A 16,719-nucleotide genomic window follows, 5' to 3' on the forward strand; every position below is an offset into this window, starting at 1 on the left:
AAGAAGCGTGGCACGCTTTGAGCAGTAATCAATAGTATGATTGGTTCTCAAGATTTTTTTCTCTGCGTTGTTGAATTATTAGAACCAGGGGTATTTTGGTAATTTTCTCTATTTAGTGTCAGTTCTGGAGTTCTTTGCAATGTTGTTTAAGTTGTAGGGGCATTATTGTCCTACTCTCAATATTATTTTTATTATAAATATAAGAGGGACAGACCTGCGGTAGAACATTCTGTTCTAGCCGCGGGTTCTCTCCCACCTTTGAACCTTGTGTGCTTCTTCTCCTCTCTTCTTCATTCCCTTATTATTCTGGTTTGATCATAGGATCCTGATGTTCTAACATGGTATCATAGCACCTATAATCAGATTAGAGTCTCTTCCACAATTCCCTTGCTGATCTCTCTTCCACGATTTTCCCTTGTGGTTTGCAGCCACCTATTGCTGTGGTTACTATGAGTTAAAACCATTCATTTCCATATTAATGGAGTGTTTTACTTCTGCCTACACTTTCAAAAATTGACTCCAAGTCAAAACCCTATCAATGACGATCTCCTCTGTATGGTGTTATTGAAGATTATGATGCTATGGTTCCTAGTGGCTATTTGCAGTTGACTGCACCTCAGGTTTAATGCCAATACTGCTTATTTGAAGTTTGGGGTATTCTTCTCAAAACCCTGATATCGATCTCCTCTTGGCTGGTTCGATTTTGCCTTCTATGATTCTATCTTGCTGGTTTGTCTTCTTGTTGTTGAAGATTCAAACCCCTTCTACCTACTGGAGTTAGTTGTTGCTCCCTTTTACCTGTACATACTGGAATTAGGTGTGTTTGTTGCTCCTTGAATCGACTGCTGCTGCCTTATAGGTGTTCGAAAAATTTTCTGAATCAACTGCTGCTGTTCTTACTATTTTTTTTGAAGATCCTACTCTTATTATGGCTGATGTATAGACTTCCACAGACAATGTCAATGTTCAGATTACATCTATTAAACTAAAGGGGAGTTTTAATTATCTACTATGGGCCCGAGCTGTCTGTGTCTACATTATGGCTAAGGACAAACTTAGCTACATTATTTCTAATCCTCCGGCTCCAGATTCTAAGGATTACAGTATTTGGGTGAAGGAGAATGCAATTATTCTGATTTGGTTGTGGAATAGCATGGAACCTGACATTGCTGCTAATGTCATGTTTCACACGACTGCTAAGAGAGTGTGGGATGATTTGAAGGAGACATATTCTCAAGAGAAGAGTATGACCCGTATTTATGAGCTTTATGAGAAGCTATTCCGGTTCCAATAGTCCAATAAATCTTTTCAGGAGTACTACAGTGCTTTTAAGGGGATTGTTGAAGAATTGAATGTGTTTTAGCTCCTTACCAGTGATATTGAAAAATTGAAGGCCTAACAGAATGAATTTTTGTCTAGATTGAATCCTAATCTGAAGGCTGTGAAGGGTCACTTACTTGCCGGTGATTCGGTTCGCACTCTCAATGATATTTACTCTAGGCTACAACGTATTGTCTCTGCTAGTTACAAACCATATACCCCCTCCAAGGAAAACTCAGCATTCACTACTAGTAGAGGCCGTGGATCTGGTGGGCAGCATGTTGACAAAGCTACCTGGCAGTGTTCTTATTGTGGGAAATCCAATCACACTGTTGATACATGCTGGTCCAAGCATGGGAAACCAGAATGAGCCCAACACTTGGCCAATCATGCAACTCTTGAAGAAGGTATAAACATGGTTGCATCCAGTAATACTAAATCAGGTTCAGCGGCAGAATCCTCCACCAATCTTTGTGGTGAGGTTCATCACCTGATGCGCCGCAACAAGAGTCTTGAGTCATCCACTTCCACTACTGGGGCATCTACTTCCGCTGCTACATTGGCTCTTGCAGATACACTTGCTTTCCTTTCCACCACTTTCACACCTTGGATTATTGAGTCGGGGGCTTCTGCTCACATGACTGGTAAGTCGTCTATTTTTAATTCTATTTCCTCTGACTCTCATACTCCACCCGTTATCCTTGCCAATGGATCTTCTACACCATTTACTAGGCATGGTGCTGTTTGCATTAACTCTAACCTTCCCTTTCTTCCGTATTACATGTACCTCAATTTCCCCTAAGTTTTCTTTCAGTTTAACTGACTAAAAATCTGAATTGTTCAGCAACATTTTTTCCTTCTCACTGTCTTCTTTTTTAGGATCTTCACACAAAAAAGACAGTTGGTGGAGGGCGTGAGAAAGATGACCTATATTATCTTTATGATGCTGCCCCATATGGTTCTACTGCTGCTATTACTGTTAGTGGAGAATCTGCCATTGCAATGGCATTGTCAGTTAGGACATTTGTCCTTGTCTAGGTGAAAAATTTTATTTCCGCAATTTAAGTCTTTAGATAGGTTAGAGTATGAGGGCTGCGAGTGGGGAAAGCATCGTCGTGCTTCTTATCCATCTCGTACTGTGTCCCGTAGTCCCTCTCCTTTTTCTTTGGCAGATGCATGGGGTCCTTGTCGTGCAAGTAATAGACATGATTTTCGGTATTTTGTCACATTTGTGGATGACTATTGTCGGCTTACTTGGTTATACCTTTTAAAGGATCGTTCTGAATTTTTACATGTATTTTAGAATTTTTGCAATGAAATAAAAACCCAGTTTAAAGCTTCCATTCAAGTTTTTCATTCTGATAATGCTTTGGAATTTGTTCAAAATGAAATTTCCTTTTTTTGTGTTGATAATGGAATGATTCACCAAACTAGTTGTTCTTATACTCCTCAACAGAATGGGGTAGCGGATTGAAAAATAGATACTTGCTTGAGGTTGCCCGTGCTATTATGCCTCATATGCAAGTGCCTAAACATTTTTGGTGTGATGCAGTTCTTACTGCTTATTACTTAATTAACCGAATGCCATCTTCTGTGCTTGCCAATACGTCTCCCTTTTCTATATTATTTCCTGACTTCCCGATTTTTAACTTACCACCTCGGGTTTTCGGATGTGTCTGCTTTGTTCATAATCTCCATCAACCGGGTGATAAGTTAGACCCTAGGTCAACTAAGTGTGTTTTTCTGGGTTACTCTCGTACCCAGAAGGGGTACCAGTGTTATGACCCCCTTACTCGGAGACAATTTGTCAGTGCTGATGTCACCTTCTTTGAAGGTACCTCTTACTTAATCAGTACAACTTGCCGGGTGATCCCTTGATTGTGTCTGACCCTCCTCTCATTCCAATGGTTGTCCCTCTCATAGTTCGAGAACTCGCGAGACCTCGCCGAGTTTCTCGGTTTTTCAAAACCCCGAGACCAGATTGCCTACGAGTCTCAAAATGTCAATATCTCGCCGAGATCTCGGTTTGACATAGGAAAATGCCCATATAGGTCCTTTATATGAATGCCAGATCTCGAGATCTTGCTAGAAATTCTTGGTAGACAGACATCTATCTGTGCCAGGAACCAAGACAGACAAGACATACACTTATTTATGCCTAATATCATTTAAGTAAATGTTTTTGTAAAACATTTAGTTAAGATATTATTCATAAGTAAGCAAATACCCCCTATTTGAATCCAATAAAAATAGTTAAAAAATCAAATTCCAAAAGGAAAAAAAGTCAACCCCCCAGTTCAAGAACAAAAATTGGATTTTCGGCGGTAGGTGCAATTTTCAACTTTCTAATGCTGGGGTTTCTCTCAAATCTAAAACTTCCATAAATCTTATTATGGTAAAACATTGCTAAAAACCAAAAGTGCGGTAAAATATTCATTTGTTTTGACGTCCAAAAAACTATTTTCATTCAGAGTGATTTTGGCAGCATTCGCGCATACCGAATTAAGTTTGACCGGTACATAACTCTTTCAATATAAATCAGATTTTAGCAATCTAAAAACCAAAAGTGCGGTAAAATATTCATTTGTTTTGACGTCCAAAAAACTATTTTCATTCAGAGTGATTTTGGCAGCATTCGCGCATACCGAATTAAGTTTGACCGGTACATAACTCTTTCAATATAAATCAGATTTTAGCAATCTTGAAAGCTTTCCAACAAGTCCAAGATTGCTAAAATCTAATTTATATTGAAAGAGTTATGTACCGGTCAAACTTAATTCGGTATGCGCAAATGCTGTCAAAATCACTCTGAATGAAAATAGTTTTTTGGACGTCAAAACAAATGAATATTTTACCGCACTTTTGGTTTTTAGCAATGTTTTACCATAATAAGATTTATGGAATTTTTAGATTTGAGAAAAACCCCAGCATTAGAAAGTTGAAAATTGCACCTACTGCCGAAAATCCAGTTTTTGTTCTTGAACTGGGGGGGTTGACTTTTTTTCCTTTTGGAATTTGATTTTTTAACTATTTTTATTGGATTCAAATAGGGGGTATTTGCTTATTTATGAATAATATTTTAAGTCAATGAAATACAAAAACATTTACTTAAATGATATTAGGCATAAATAAGTGTGTTTGTCCTGTGTCTGTCCTGGTTTCTAGCATAAGTAAGTGTCTGTCCTGCTTTCCCACTAACTGAAACTCCTATTTGGACTTTGTTTTTGCACAATCTGATAGTGCCATTGTGTTTAAATGGCCTAAAATAGGCTGAATACCAAGTTTTAGACCCAAACTAGGTCTAAAACCCACCGAGATGAGGCTTCGAGTCCAGAAAAAAAAAAAGGTGCACCAACTCGGCGAGATCTCGACTTGACTCGACTCAACTCGGTTTTTCAAGGGTCTGAGTTGGCACCGAGTTTTCGAACCTTGGTCCCTCTATCTACCCCTCCTTTGCAGGTGTATCGGCGCAAGAGGCATATTGGGCAGCTCCGTACAGATACTATCAGTCCATCCCCATCTCTTTCTGCACCGTCCTCAACCTCTGGTGCGGATCCTCACTTACTTGCTCTTCCTGACTTACCAGCTGAACCAGATGACTTGCTAATTGCCGTTCGTAAAGGTAAATGGTCATGCACCCAAAAATCCTTAGTTGCATATCCCATATTCCCATTGATAAGTATGTGTCACTCTTCTCCCATCTTCCTTCTTGTTACCATAGCTTTGCTCACTCTCTATCTATTTATACCATTCCTCGTATCCATACTGAGGCCCTTGCATAGTTATCAAGGCGGGAAGGCGACTATGGCATTTTAGAGGGTAAAAAATCAAGGCGACACCGCCATGGCGTCCAAGGCGACCAAGGAGCCTAGACGCCATGGTGACTCCATGCTTGGAAGAAAGCCATGGATGTGGAAATGGATGCCTTATTGACTCGTCATACATGGGAGTTGGTAGAGTTACCTCTTGGCAAAGACCTGGTGAAGTGTAGGTGGGTGTATACTATTAAGTATCACTTTAATGGTTCTGTTGAGCGGCTTAAGGCTAGTCTGGTGGCTAAGGGATACACCTAGACTTATGGTGTTGACTGCTTTGAGACTTTCTCTCCTGTGCACACTTGAATTCCGTTCGCATTATTATTTCTATGGTTGTAAACTTTGATTGGCCTTTATTTCAGCTGGACATCGAAAATGCCTTCTTCTATGGTGACTTACTCAAACAGTTCTATATGGAGCAACCTCCAAGGTATGTTGCTCAGGGGGAGAATGGTGGACGTGTGTGTAGATTGCACAAGGCTATTTTATGGGCTGAAACAGTCCCCTCGGGCGTGGTTCGAGAAATTCAGTGCTATTGTGATTGGTTATGGTTTTTCTCAGTGTTTTTCTAACCATTCAGTATTTGTTCGTCGCTAAGGAGAGAAATTGGTTGTTCTTGTTGTCTATGTAGATGACATCATTGTCTCAGGAAATGATGAGAGTGGCATTAAGGAGGTAAAAAATTATTAACAACAGCATTTTCAGACCAAAGACTTAGGCCAACTAAATTACTTTCTTGGGATTGAGTTTATTAGAATAAAAAAGGGGATCAACCTATCTCAAAGAAAGTATATTTTAGATCTCTTGACTGATATTGGTATGCTTGCTGCCAAACTAGTGGATATTCCTATGGATCCTAATAAAAAATTTTGGAATTGATGATGGTGAACCTCTTAAAGAGGTCCATTCCTACAGAAGTTTGATTGGGAAGTTAATATACTTGACCATCACTAGGCCAGACATATCATTTGTTGTTAGTGTTCTCAGTTAGTTCATGCAATCACCTTGTTAGTCTCATTGGGATGTAGTTATTCGGGTACTTTGATATTTGAATGGTGCTCCTAGGAAGGGGCTTATTTATCGTCCCGATAGACATATGGGGTTAGTTGTGTACTCTGATGTAGATTGGGCAGGTTTAGCAAATGATCGTCGGTCTACCATAGGGTATTGTACTTTTGTAGGCGGGAACCTGGTTACGTGGCGGAGCAAGAAACAGACCTCCAGGTCTAGTGCTGAAGCAGAGTATAGAGCTATGACGCATACTATTGCTGAGTTGATGTGGATTCGGTCGTTTCTCCTTGAGATGGGTTTTCCGGTCCCGATTCCTATGAAGATGTACTGTGACAATCAGGCAGACATCTACATTGCTAGTAATCCGGTCTTTCATGAGAGGACCAAACATATTGAAGTGGATTGTCACTTCGTTCGTAGTGCTGTTTTGAAGAAGTTGATCGAGACACCGGTTGTTTCTTTGTCTAATCAGCTAGCTGATGTGTTTACCAAGTCCCTGTTTGCTCCTAGTTTTCGTTCTTGTTGTAACAAGCTGAGCATTGGTGATGTATATGCTCCAGCTTGAGGGGGGAGTGTTGAAGTATTAGAATCAGGGGTATTTTGGTATTTCTCTCTATTTAGTGTCAGTTCTGGAGTTCTTTGCAGTGTCGTTTAAGTTGTAGGGGCATTATTGTTCTACTCTCAATATTTTTTTTATTATACATATAAGAGCGACAGACCTACGGTAGAACATTCTGTTCTAGCCGTAGGTTCTCTCCCACCTTTGAACCTTGTGTGCTTCTTCTCCTCTCTTCTTCATTCCCTTATTATTCTGGTCTGATTATAGGATCCTGATGTTCTAACACATACAATGCTTGCATATAGATTATTTAAGTCTTGGGTTTGTTTGGTGATGTTCAAAGGCCTCCAATGTGTGTTTTTCTTCTTCTTGGATGTGTAATTAGTAAAGACGCTAGAGTCCCCACAATCTTCAAGTTTTTCCAAGCTCTAGAGGAACATGTCAATCAGCATATGGTTTTAAGTGCGAACTAGGCAATCTAAATATTGATTTATTTTTTAAATCATTTCCTTGTTTACTTCTGCTCACACTTTCTATCAATTGAATTGAACTAGCTTTGGGTTTGCTTTCCAAGCTAATTAGCTAATGTAACCCATGATATGAAGTCAGTTTTTTGTTTTTTTGTTTTTTGCTCTAGTGCAGTTGTGCTTATGCTACACTTGTTTTCTGCAGCGCCTTTTACAAGAATATGGTGAAAGTTGCAAAGTGTGTCACATTCAATAAGGTGAGGATCAAACTAAACCTCTTGTATGAAAGGTTTCTCACAACTTCTTTCTTTTTCTCTTACGTGATTGCGTCATGCGCATTTTCCTCTTTGTTTTGATTGACTTAACCCAATAACAAGGATTATTTTGTCAAGCGGTGCAATGTAGGTTGTGGGAATATTTGGTTTTACTGCTGAGGATCATATTGGGAAAATTAGTTTTCCACCAGTGCAGGTAGGTTTTCTCCTAGTCATTTGATTGTCAAATTATATGTTTGCATGGGAGTTGTATTTGCTTATTTTTACTTCTAGTGCTAATTTAGACTCTCTCTCTGGCTTTTCATTGATAACATGAACTTTGGTTTTTAATAATGCACACATTATTTGCTTTAAATACATAAATATGGATGTACAATTTAAACTTTTGAGTATTTTTATATTAATAGCATTGATATTATTTATTTGAAATGGAAATATAATACAATATACTGTTACCATATAACAGTGATATGGCAATAATGTTATATTCAAGTGTCATATTTAATGGAAATAATGATGTTATGTAATGATGAACAACTTGAAATTGATTGCTATGGTTTCACTTTTTGAATTAAAATTTTAACATGGTCACGGTACCTCAATTTAAACAAATATGGGCCGACACATTTAGAAATTAAATTTGTGAACTTTGCCTCCCCTAAAACTACTGGGTTTAAAGAGAAAGTAAAAAGGAAAGCAGTAACTATGTCTGTTTAAAATAGCATTGGATGAGTAATGCTGTGCTAAGGTATTGTCCCCAAGGTACTAAAACTCGGAACTCGACTCTGGAAAAAACCGAGATCTCGGTCGAGTTGGTGCATTTTTTTTTCCAACTCGAAACCTGGTTTCGGTGGGTTTTAGACCTAGTTTGGATTTGAAACTTGGTACTTAGTTTTATTGAAAGCTTTCCAACAAGTCCAAGATTTCTTAAATTTGATTTATATTGAAGGAGTTATGTACCGGTCAAACTTAATTTAGTATGCGCGAATTCTGTCAAAACCGCTCTGAATGAAAATATTTTTTTGGACATCAAAGCAAATGAATATTTTACTGCACTTTTGGTTTTTAGTAATGTTTTACCTTATTAAGATTTATGGAATTTTTAGATTTGAGAAAAGCCCCAGCATTAGAAAGTTGAAAATTGCACCTACCGCCAAAAATCCAGTTTTTGTTTTTGAACTGGGGGGTTGTCTTTTTTTCCTTTTGGAATTATAATTTTTAACAATTTTTATTGGATTCAAGTAGGGGGGGGTATTTGCTTATTTATGAATAATATCTTAATTAATGAAATACAAATACAAAAAAATTACAAAAACATTTACTTAAATGATGTTAGGCATAGATAAGTATCTGTCCTCCTTTCTGGCATAAATAAGTGTCTTTATACCAAGGTTTGCATAGATAGGTGTCTATATACCAAGATTTCCCACCGAGATCTGGCACTCATATAAAGGAGTTTGGGTCGAGATTTTCGAGATCTCGCTCGAGTTGTTGCACTTTTTCAACTTGTATGCCATCTCGTCTCGACCCCTTGGAAAACCGAGATCTCAGGAGTTCTCGATCTATGGTTGTCCCTTAATGGTTAGCCTGATACATCATTGGTACCTATTGAACCCACTCAACATCTTAAATTTGATTGCAGGCTGTTCCATCCTTCCCCAGTTCATTCCCCCACCTCTTCCCTGGCAAAGATGATCTCCGTTGCTTGATTCCATGTGCAATTGACCAGGTATGGTATTTTGTGTCGATTATTTATTTGTATTGGAGATGTCACGCAGTTGTACTATGTTTCTGAATTAAAATCTTTAATTGGTTCTCCTGAATCTATTAGTTCATGTGAAAAACTTGAAACATATATCATTTATGTGATCCGTGTACTAGTCAACTTAAAATTTGACAATTTTTAATGAAAGATATTGAAACTTAAAATGTAAAATGCTGAATGTAGTAGTGCTAAGCCTATAACCATCTCTCTTCCAATTTGTATTTTGGGTGTATGGGGAATGTATTGGGAGGCTTCTTGTTATATGAGGCTTTTTGGTGTTGTTGTAGAGTGTACATGTGTATGCCTGTACATACTGCCTGCATTCCCACTAGCCATCAAACGGACCTTTAAAGATGTTTCTGTTGCTGTGAATTTCATTCCCTGCTTTTCATGTGTGCTAAAATATTCCCTTTCTTTTGGCATAATAATTTTTATTATAATTTCGTGGACAGTTGAAAACCTTTTCTTCTTGTTAGTACCATGATGTTTCCTGAAATTGGAAATTGGGAACTTAAGTTAGGTACTTGTCAATGTAGGCTATGGTGACACACGCCATAAGTGGTATATGTCTGCGGGACGTGTGCCATTTGGATGACTTGCATAATTGGTGTTTCCCACTCAGTATGCATCTTAGATTAATCTACTTTAAATGATCGTAGTCGTCCTTTCAAGACTCCCTTTCTCCTTCCCTTCCTCCCTTCCCACTACCCCCTCCCCCCTCCCCACTGATGGGTATAATGAGCACAATTTTCATGCAAATGCTCCAGGAGAAGAATGTTTACAGTATGGAAGGTTATGATCATTTCATCAGGTTTGCTTATGGTACTTTCCGTTTGTGAACCCATCTAATGGGAGGTAACTCTGAAATTACAAATATTCAAATGTATTTATGTGCCACTGAGAGAATTTGGTAATATTTATGCATATGAATCACAAGTACTATGTTTAGGTCTTCTCCTACTCAAACGGTTCTATTGCGCTAGAATTTTATCACTGTTGACTTTTATAAATTTCTTTTCTATGCATCTCATAGAAGCAAGGTAACTGCATCTTTCTTTTTTCCTAACTAAACCTGTACCCCCAACTGAGGATGGGGGGGTGATTTGCTCAGGATCCTTATTTTAGAATGACACGAGATGTTGCTCCTAGAATTGGATATCAGAAGCCTGCATTGATTGAGTCATCATTCTTCCCTGCCCTGCAGGTACTCTTACTCTCTTGCTTCCTCTCTTATGATATTATGGATGCTGAATTCTTATGTCAAACTCTTTATGCTAAAGTTTTGTTGTACCCTTGTAATCTTTACCATCTTATAGTAACCGTTCCTGTTATGAATATCATCACGATATCTATTTTGGTTGCTGTTTGGTAATTACTTTTGTTGAAATACTGTTCACGTAACACTGTTCACGCGAACAGTACTTCTCAAAATAGAACTAGGAGTTCAAATCACTGTTCAAGGCACTGTTCACGTGAACAGTGTCACGTGAACAGTACTTCAACAACTTTTACACCAATTGTGGATAAAACAAAATGAAAAGTGTATAGGAATATGCAGGCTTCTGAATATTAAAATTGTGAAACTTTCTTCTCTGGCGATGAGCTTTCTTCTCCAGCGATGAGCTTTCTTCAACGGTGGACTCTGTAATTGCTCAGCTTACCCTATCCTCTCCTCTGACTGTCTAGGGATATGCAGCCACCCCCCAGAACCTCCCCCTCCTCCTCGCCACCCCCCCCAGCTACCACCTCCGCTCCCCGACGCTGTGCCACCAACCTTACCTTGCACTTCCCCCAACTGGAAAGCCCTTTTCAACCCTTCTTCTATTGCTTCCGATGGTCTTCCGCTACATTTTGTTGCCCCTGCCACTATTGGCTCTACAAAAGTGGCCCTTTGCCCTCCTGGCTTTTTCGAAGATGAAGCCAAGCTCTGGGAAAACTGTCTGGTGGGTAATTTTCTCGGCTCCAGACCTGCATTCCACACTGTGAAGCTATCGCTCTCCAAGCAATGGCGTCCTCAAGGAAATCTTGACATCTCTCTTCTCGATAATGGGTTTTTTATTTTCAAGTTTTCTGAGGTTCTGGACAAGGTTCGTGCCCTCGAGGGTGGCCCCTGGCATGTGGGGAAAAACCCAATTTTCCTTCGGCAATGGCACCGCCAGCTTCAGCTCCGGCGAGTGGTTTTTTCTTCCCTGCCCCTTTGGGTCTGTCTTCCTGGACTACCCCTCCATTACTGGTGCACTGATGGACTTCGCACAGTGGGTTCTGTCTTGGGTACCCCACTTTTCTTTGACCTTCGAACCTCTAGGAAAGATCGTCTTATGCAAGAATCTACATCAAAGTTTCTACTGCTGAACCCCTCCCCTCCTTCATCACGGTGCATGAGAGTGATGACTACACTTTCGAGCAAGAGATCCATTTCGATCGGAAGCCTCCTCAGTGCTTGGTCTGCAAATCTTTTGGCCACGATACTAAGCTCTGCGCCGCAAAGTCTTCTGATCCCATCTCCACCTCTGCAAGTATCGAGTCCCAGTAGCCTTCACCTGATGACTTTGGCCCTTCTCATGGAAGACCTCGAACCAGAGTAAAGCAACAGTCTCTTCGTCGGAAAGTTTCTACTGCCGCTGGGGTCCATCGGAAAGCTTCTACGACTTCAGGGGATCGTGCTTTAAGCCAGGGGTCCTTACCCTCTGGTAACAATAGGTTCTCCATCCTGTCTTCTGATGATGCAACAGATCCTCTCTCCTGCCCCGAGGTGCTTCAGTTCAACATTTCCCATCGCAGTTGCTCTCGTATGACGGACTTTCCTCTTCGAGGTTCCTCTGTGCCAAGACCTTCTGGTAGTGCTTCTTCCTCTTTGTCGCCAAGCCTCGATGTGCGCCCCACTGCGAGACTTTCCTCTTTGAAGTTTGGTTTTCCCCTTTCTTCTGGGATCTCAAAAAGAGCCTTGAAAACTGCCAAACCTTCGTCTATGCCCCCTCATTCCCATCTCCCATCCCTCCACTTCTCTCTCTCTTCCACCTGTCCCCCTGTGGCCCCCACCTTAAATTTCTACTCTTCGATTCTTGGTCCTGGCCCCTCTCCCCAGCTTTCGGGTTCTCGGGTCTTAACCTCTGAGAACCAAAACCTTCCTAACCTGCCATTTGAAATTGATCCCATTGACCCGGTTCAAAAATCTTCTCCCTTAGACCCGGTTCAGGCTCACATTCCTCAGGACTCTGTGATTCCCTCTTCCCCTGCTGCTCCTCCAGCTAAACTATCCCCTGCCAGCACTTTCTGCCGAGCCCCTCTCTGACCAGGTCATTTTTTTCTCGGGTCTGTGAGCCTTTGGAGCCTCCCCCACAGCTGTCCAAATGAATAAGGGTATTTTCTGGAATTCCAGAGGGCTAAACTCCCCCTCAAAACATGCTGCTGTCTGATCTCATATTACGCTTGTTCGTGCAAGTTTTTGTTGCTTATTAGAAACTCATATAAAGGAGGCAAATTCTGGTCGAATCTTGGCTTCCATTGCCCATGGTTGGTCCTTTCTCTCCAACTACCCCCACCACCCAAATGGCAAAATTTGGATTCTTTGGGATCCTTGTAAATAGAGCATCTCTCTTCTCTCCTCTTCCTCCCAATGTGTACACCTGAAATTCCTTGACTGTTCCAGCCAATCAAACTTTCTCCTCACTGTAGTCTATGCTTCAAATTGTCCTACTCAAAGGCTCTCCCTAGGGGTGTCAATGGGTCGGGTTGGGCCGGGCCTGCCCTAAACCCTGACCCGACCCTAGAGGCCTTAACCCTGACCCTGACCCGACCCTGTCAGGGTCAAGAAACTCTCAACCCTGACCCGATCCTACCAGGGTCGGGCCGGGTCGGGTTGGTCCTGATTTATGGCACCGTCCACGTGTCTCATTAGACCATGTTTTTGTAACATAAGATCTCAACCTGTAGGACAGCTAATAAATATGTTGAAAAAAATGGCGTGTGTATAGACTCTCTCTCTACAATTGTAACGGTGTCCCCTCAATAGGCTTGGAAGCTTATAGGGGCTACAACTAAATAACAATCATGTCAGTGACTCTTTTTATGGTCCTGATCAAAATAGTAGATGATCTACTCTTTTTATGGGTTCCCACTTCATGATGATGACAAAGCTAGTAGTTATCTCTGTACAATTCTCTTCTGTTTTTTTTTTGTCAAGAAAATACTTATATTAAGTATATAATATATATATATATATGTAATATTATATACCTATAATTAATACAGGGTCGGGTCGGGCCAGGCCGGGCTAGGCCCAGGATCTAAACCCTGACCCGACCCGACCCAACCCTGCCAGGGTCAGACTATAACTAAACCCAAACCCGCCCTCAGGGTCGAAAAATCAGGGTCGGGCCCGGGCCGGGCTCAAGGCGGGTTCGGACGGGTTCGGGCCAGCTGGGCTTTATTGACACCCCTAGCTCTCCCTTTGGAATGATTTACGCTCAATTGCAAATCTGAATGGAAACATCCCTTTGGGGGATTGGAGGAGATTTTAATGTTATAAGATTCGGCCATGAGAAGCTGGGAGGAGATCAGTGAAGCTATGAGCTCTTTCAATGACTGCATTGAAGACATAGGGGTAAATGACTTAAGATGGACTGGTCCATCTTTCACTTGGAACAATAAAAGGTCTGGCAGCACTCGCATCCCTTGCAAGTTGGACAGATTCTTGGTAAATGAAACTTGGCTCTCTTCCCTTCCTTCCTCCAGTGCCACCTTTGACTCGCCAGGTGTCTCTGATCATTGCCCAATCACCCTTCCCATCCAACCCTACACTTCTTTTGGCCCAAAACCTTTTAAATACTTTGACATGTGGTCTTCCCACGGTCCCATCCCACTTTCCTTCCCACTGTTCAGGAAGCTTGGAATAAGCCTGTCCATGCCTTCTCCTCTCCTCTTGTTGCTTTTGCCAGAATGCTTCGCAATGTCAAGGAGGCCCTCAAATTCAGGAATACCAACTCCTTTGGTAATATCTTTCAGCAGGTTCTGAATTGCAAAGACAAGCTATCTACCATTCAGATGCAGCTCCAATCTGATTTATTAATGTTGCTTTGGCTGAAGAAGAAAAAGAGGTTACCCTTGAACTCTCATCCCTTCTTGGTCAGGAAGAAAGTTTTTTCAAGCAGAAGTCCAGGATCCAGTGGCTGGAATTGGGAGACTCAAATACAGCCTTTTTCCATTGCTCCTTGAAAGCTAGGACAATTGCAAATTCCATTCTCATGCTTGGGGATACGGATGGCTCTACTATCACTGGGGTAAATGATATACAGGATATGGCTGTGAAGCACTTCAAGGATATTTTCAATGGCTCTTTAAATGACTCTGGCCCTTTCCCCAACACTCTGCTCAACAAGTTCATCCCTGAGGAGCTGCTCCCGTCTCTTCAAGCTATTCCTGATGAAGCAGAAATTGTGGCTGCCATTCGAACTCTCAAAGTGAAAGGAGCTCCTGCCCGGATGATTTCAGCATGGGTTTCTTTTTAGCACCCTGGGATATCATTAAGAATGAGCTCATCAAAGCCATTCAAAGCTTCTTTTACAATCCAAGCCAGATCAAAGGGTAAACCATACTTTTCTTTGCCTTATCCCTAAAAAGGATGGGGCTTCAGTGATGTCGGATTTCAGCCTATAGCTCTTTGCAATTTGATCTATAAGTTCATTACCAAAATCCTAGCAATCAGACTCAAGGGTTTGGTTGATTTACTAGTCAGTGAAAACCAATCGACCTTAATCCCAGGTAGAAGCATTGCTGATAACATTCTTCTTTGCAATGAGATTGTCAGAGGCTTTTCTTGATCCAACCACTCTCCAGCAGCCCTCATAAAGATAGACATCCATAAGGCTTTTGACTCTCTAAGATGGGACTTCGTTATCAATGTGATGAACAAGATGGGATTTCCTCCTGTTTTTGTTCACTGGATCCATGCTTGCATCTCCACGCCTCATCTATCGGTTCTTGTCAATGGCAGTCCAACATGCTACTTCTCTACTTTTATGGGAATCAGACAAAGATGCCCGCTTTCTCCTTACATTTTCACTTTAGCCTTGGAAGTTCTGTCAAGGGATCTCCAAACTTACACAGATCAAAATCTACCCCATCCCCAAGTGTCCCTCAAGCTCTCCCATTTGGCTTTTGCAGATTACCTCGTGATCTTCTCCAAGGCTTCTATTAGCTCCTTTAAATCTATCATGGCTTGTCTTCAGCACTTCTAGGAGATCTCGGGTTTGCGCATCAATCCATTTAAGTCTCTTCTCTTCCTTGCTGGGATCTCGAATATGGAGAGAGCCTCCCTCATTGAGAAAGTTGGTTTCTCTATCGGCCAATTCCCTGCCAAATACTTGGGTCTCCCGCTGATTCCTGCTAGGCTCTCTGCTCATCATTGCACTCCTATGCTGGATCTCATCAGGAAAAGGCTTAAGCTCTGGAAAGGCAGACTTCTCTCTTATGCGGGCCATTTGGTTCTTATCAAATAAGTGTTGGAATCCTCGTACATCTTCTGGTCTGGTATTTATGGGCTCCCTCACTCTACCATCAAAGCTGTGGAATCCCTGATGGCTTCTTTTCTTTGGAAAGACACGTAATCCTCTAGATTTCTCCGCCCTGTTTGTTGGGCTTCAATCTGCCTTCCAAAAAAAGAGGGTGGTTTGGGTATTCGGAGAATCAAAGAGGTTAACATGGCAAATAATATCAAATTGATCTGGAAGATTGTCTCCAAAAAGAGAAGTATTTGGGTTGATTGGATATACTCAAGGCACCTCAAGCATGATTCCTCATGGACTGCCTCCACAATCCCGGATGCTTCTTGGGTCTGGCATAAGATTTTAGATGCTCGCTCCCTTGTCCAAGGAGCTTTCTGTTCTCGCATTGGAGATAGCTCTTCTACTTCCTTCTAGTTGGATTATTGGCACCCCATGGGCACGCTTCTCCACCTAGTCAGCCTAAGAACCATCTACAGGTTGGGTCTCCCTAGAAACTCTCAGGTTGCTGCTATTCTTGGCCCCATCAGTTGGAACCCAAGGCCCTTCGCGTGCTAGACCCTTCTCAACATTTGGTCAGCTCTTGCCTCTATCTCTCGAAGTCCCTCTGGGAGAGGCAACTGTGTTATGTGGGTGCCCTCCTCGTCAGGTTCTTTTAGTACTAAAGCTGCTTGGGATCACATTCGCTTCAAGAGCTCTCTAGTCCCCTGGAGAAATCTTCTTTGGTTCAAGCATCACATTCCTCGCCATTGCTTCACCGCTTGGAGAGCTCTCTCCAATTGCCTTCCAATGTAGTCTTTTCTTCGCCATCGCCAGATTGCAGTCTCTCCTTCGTGCTGCCTTTGCTGGAACAATGAGGAAGATATTGAGCACCTCTTCTTTGATTGCCCTTTTTCATCGGCTAATTGGAAGGGAATTTTAGCTAAATGTTGGCCTAGAAGTCGGAGTATTCTTCCCTTCAATAGAGAGTGAATTTGGATAGACAAGACTTTTGCTGGATCTTCTAT

The 16,719-nt window shown here is 41.4% G+C and overlaps 1 protein-coding gene across 1 annotated transcript in view; it reads left to right on the forward strand.

Annotated features, from left to right (window-relative positions):
* The window catches only part of LOC122639930 (tryptophan--tRNA ligase, cytoplasmic), a 36,422-nt gene that overhangs the window by 1,478 nt on the left and 18,225 nt on the right, over positions 1-16,719 (forward strand). The window contains exons 4-7 of the mRNA XM_043832979.1: positions 7,378-7,429; positions 7,578-7,643; positions 9,090-9,176; positions 10,324-10,416. Coding sequence (XP_043688914.1) covers positions 7,378-7,429; positions 7,578-7,643; positions 9,090-9,176; positions 10,324-10,416 — 298 coding nt within the window. The remainder of the gene's footprint in view (positions 1-7,377; positions 7,430-7,577; positions 7,644-9,089; positions 9,177-10,323; positions 10,417-16,719) is intronic.

Source organism: Telopea speciosissima, chromosome 9 (assembly GCF_018873765.1).
Source record: "Telopea speciosissima isolate NSW1024214 ecotype Mountain lineage chromosome 9, Tspe_v1, whole genome shotgun sequence".
In the NCBI taxonomy this organism is placed as follows: domain Eukaryota; kingdom Viridiplantae; phylum Streptophyta; class Magnoliopsida; order Proteales; family Proteaceae; genus Telopea; species Telopea speciosissima.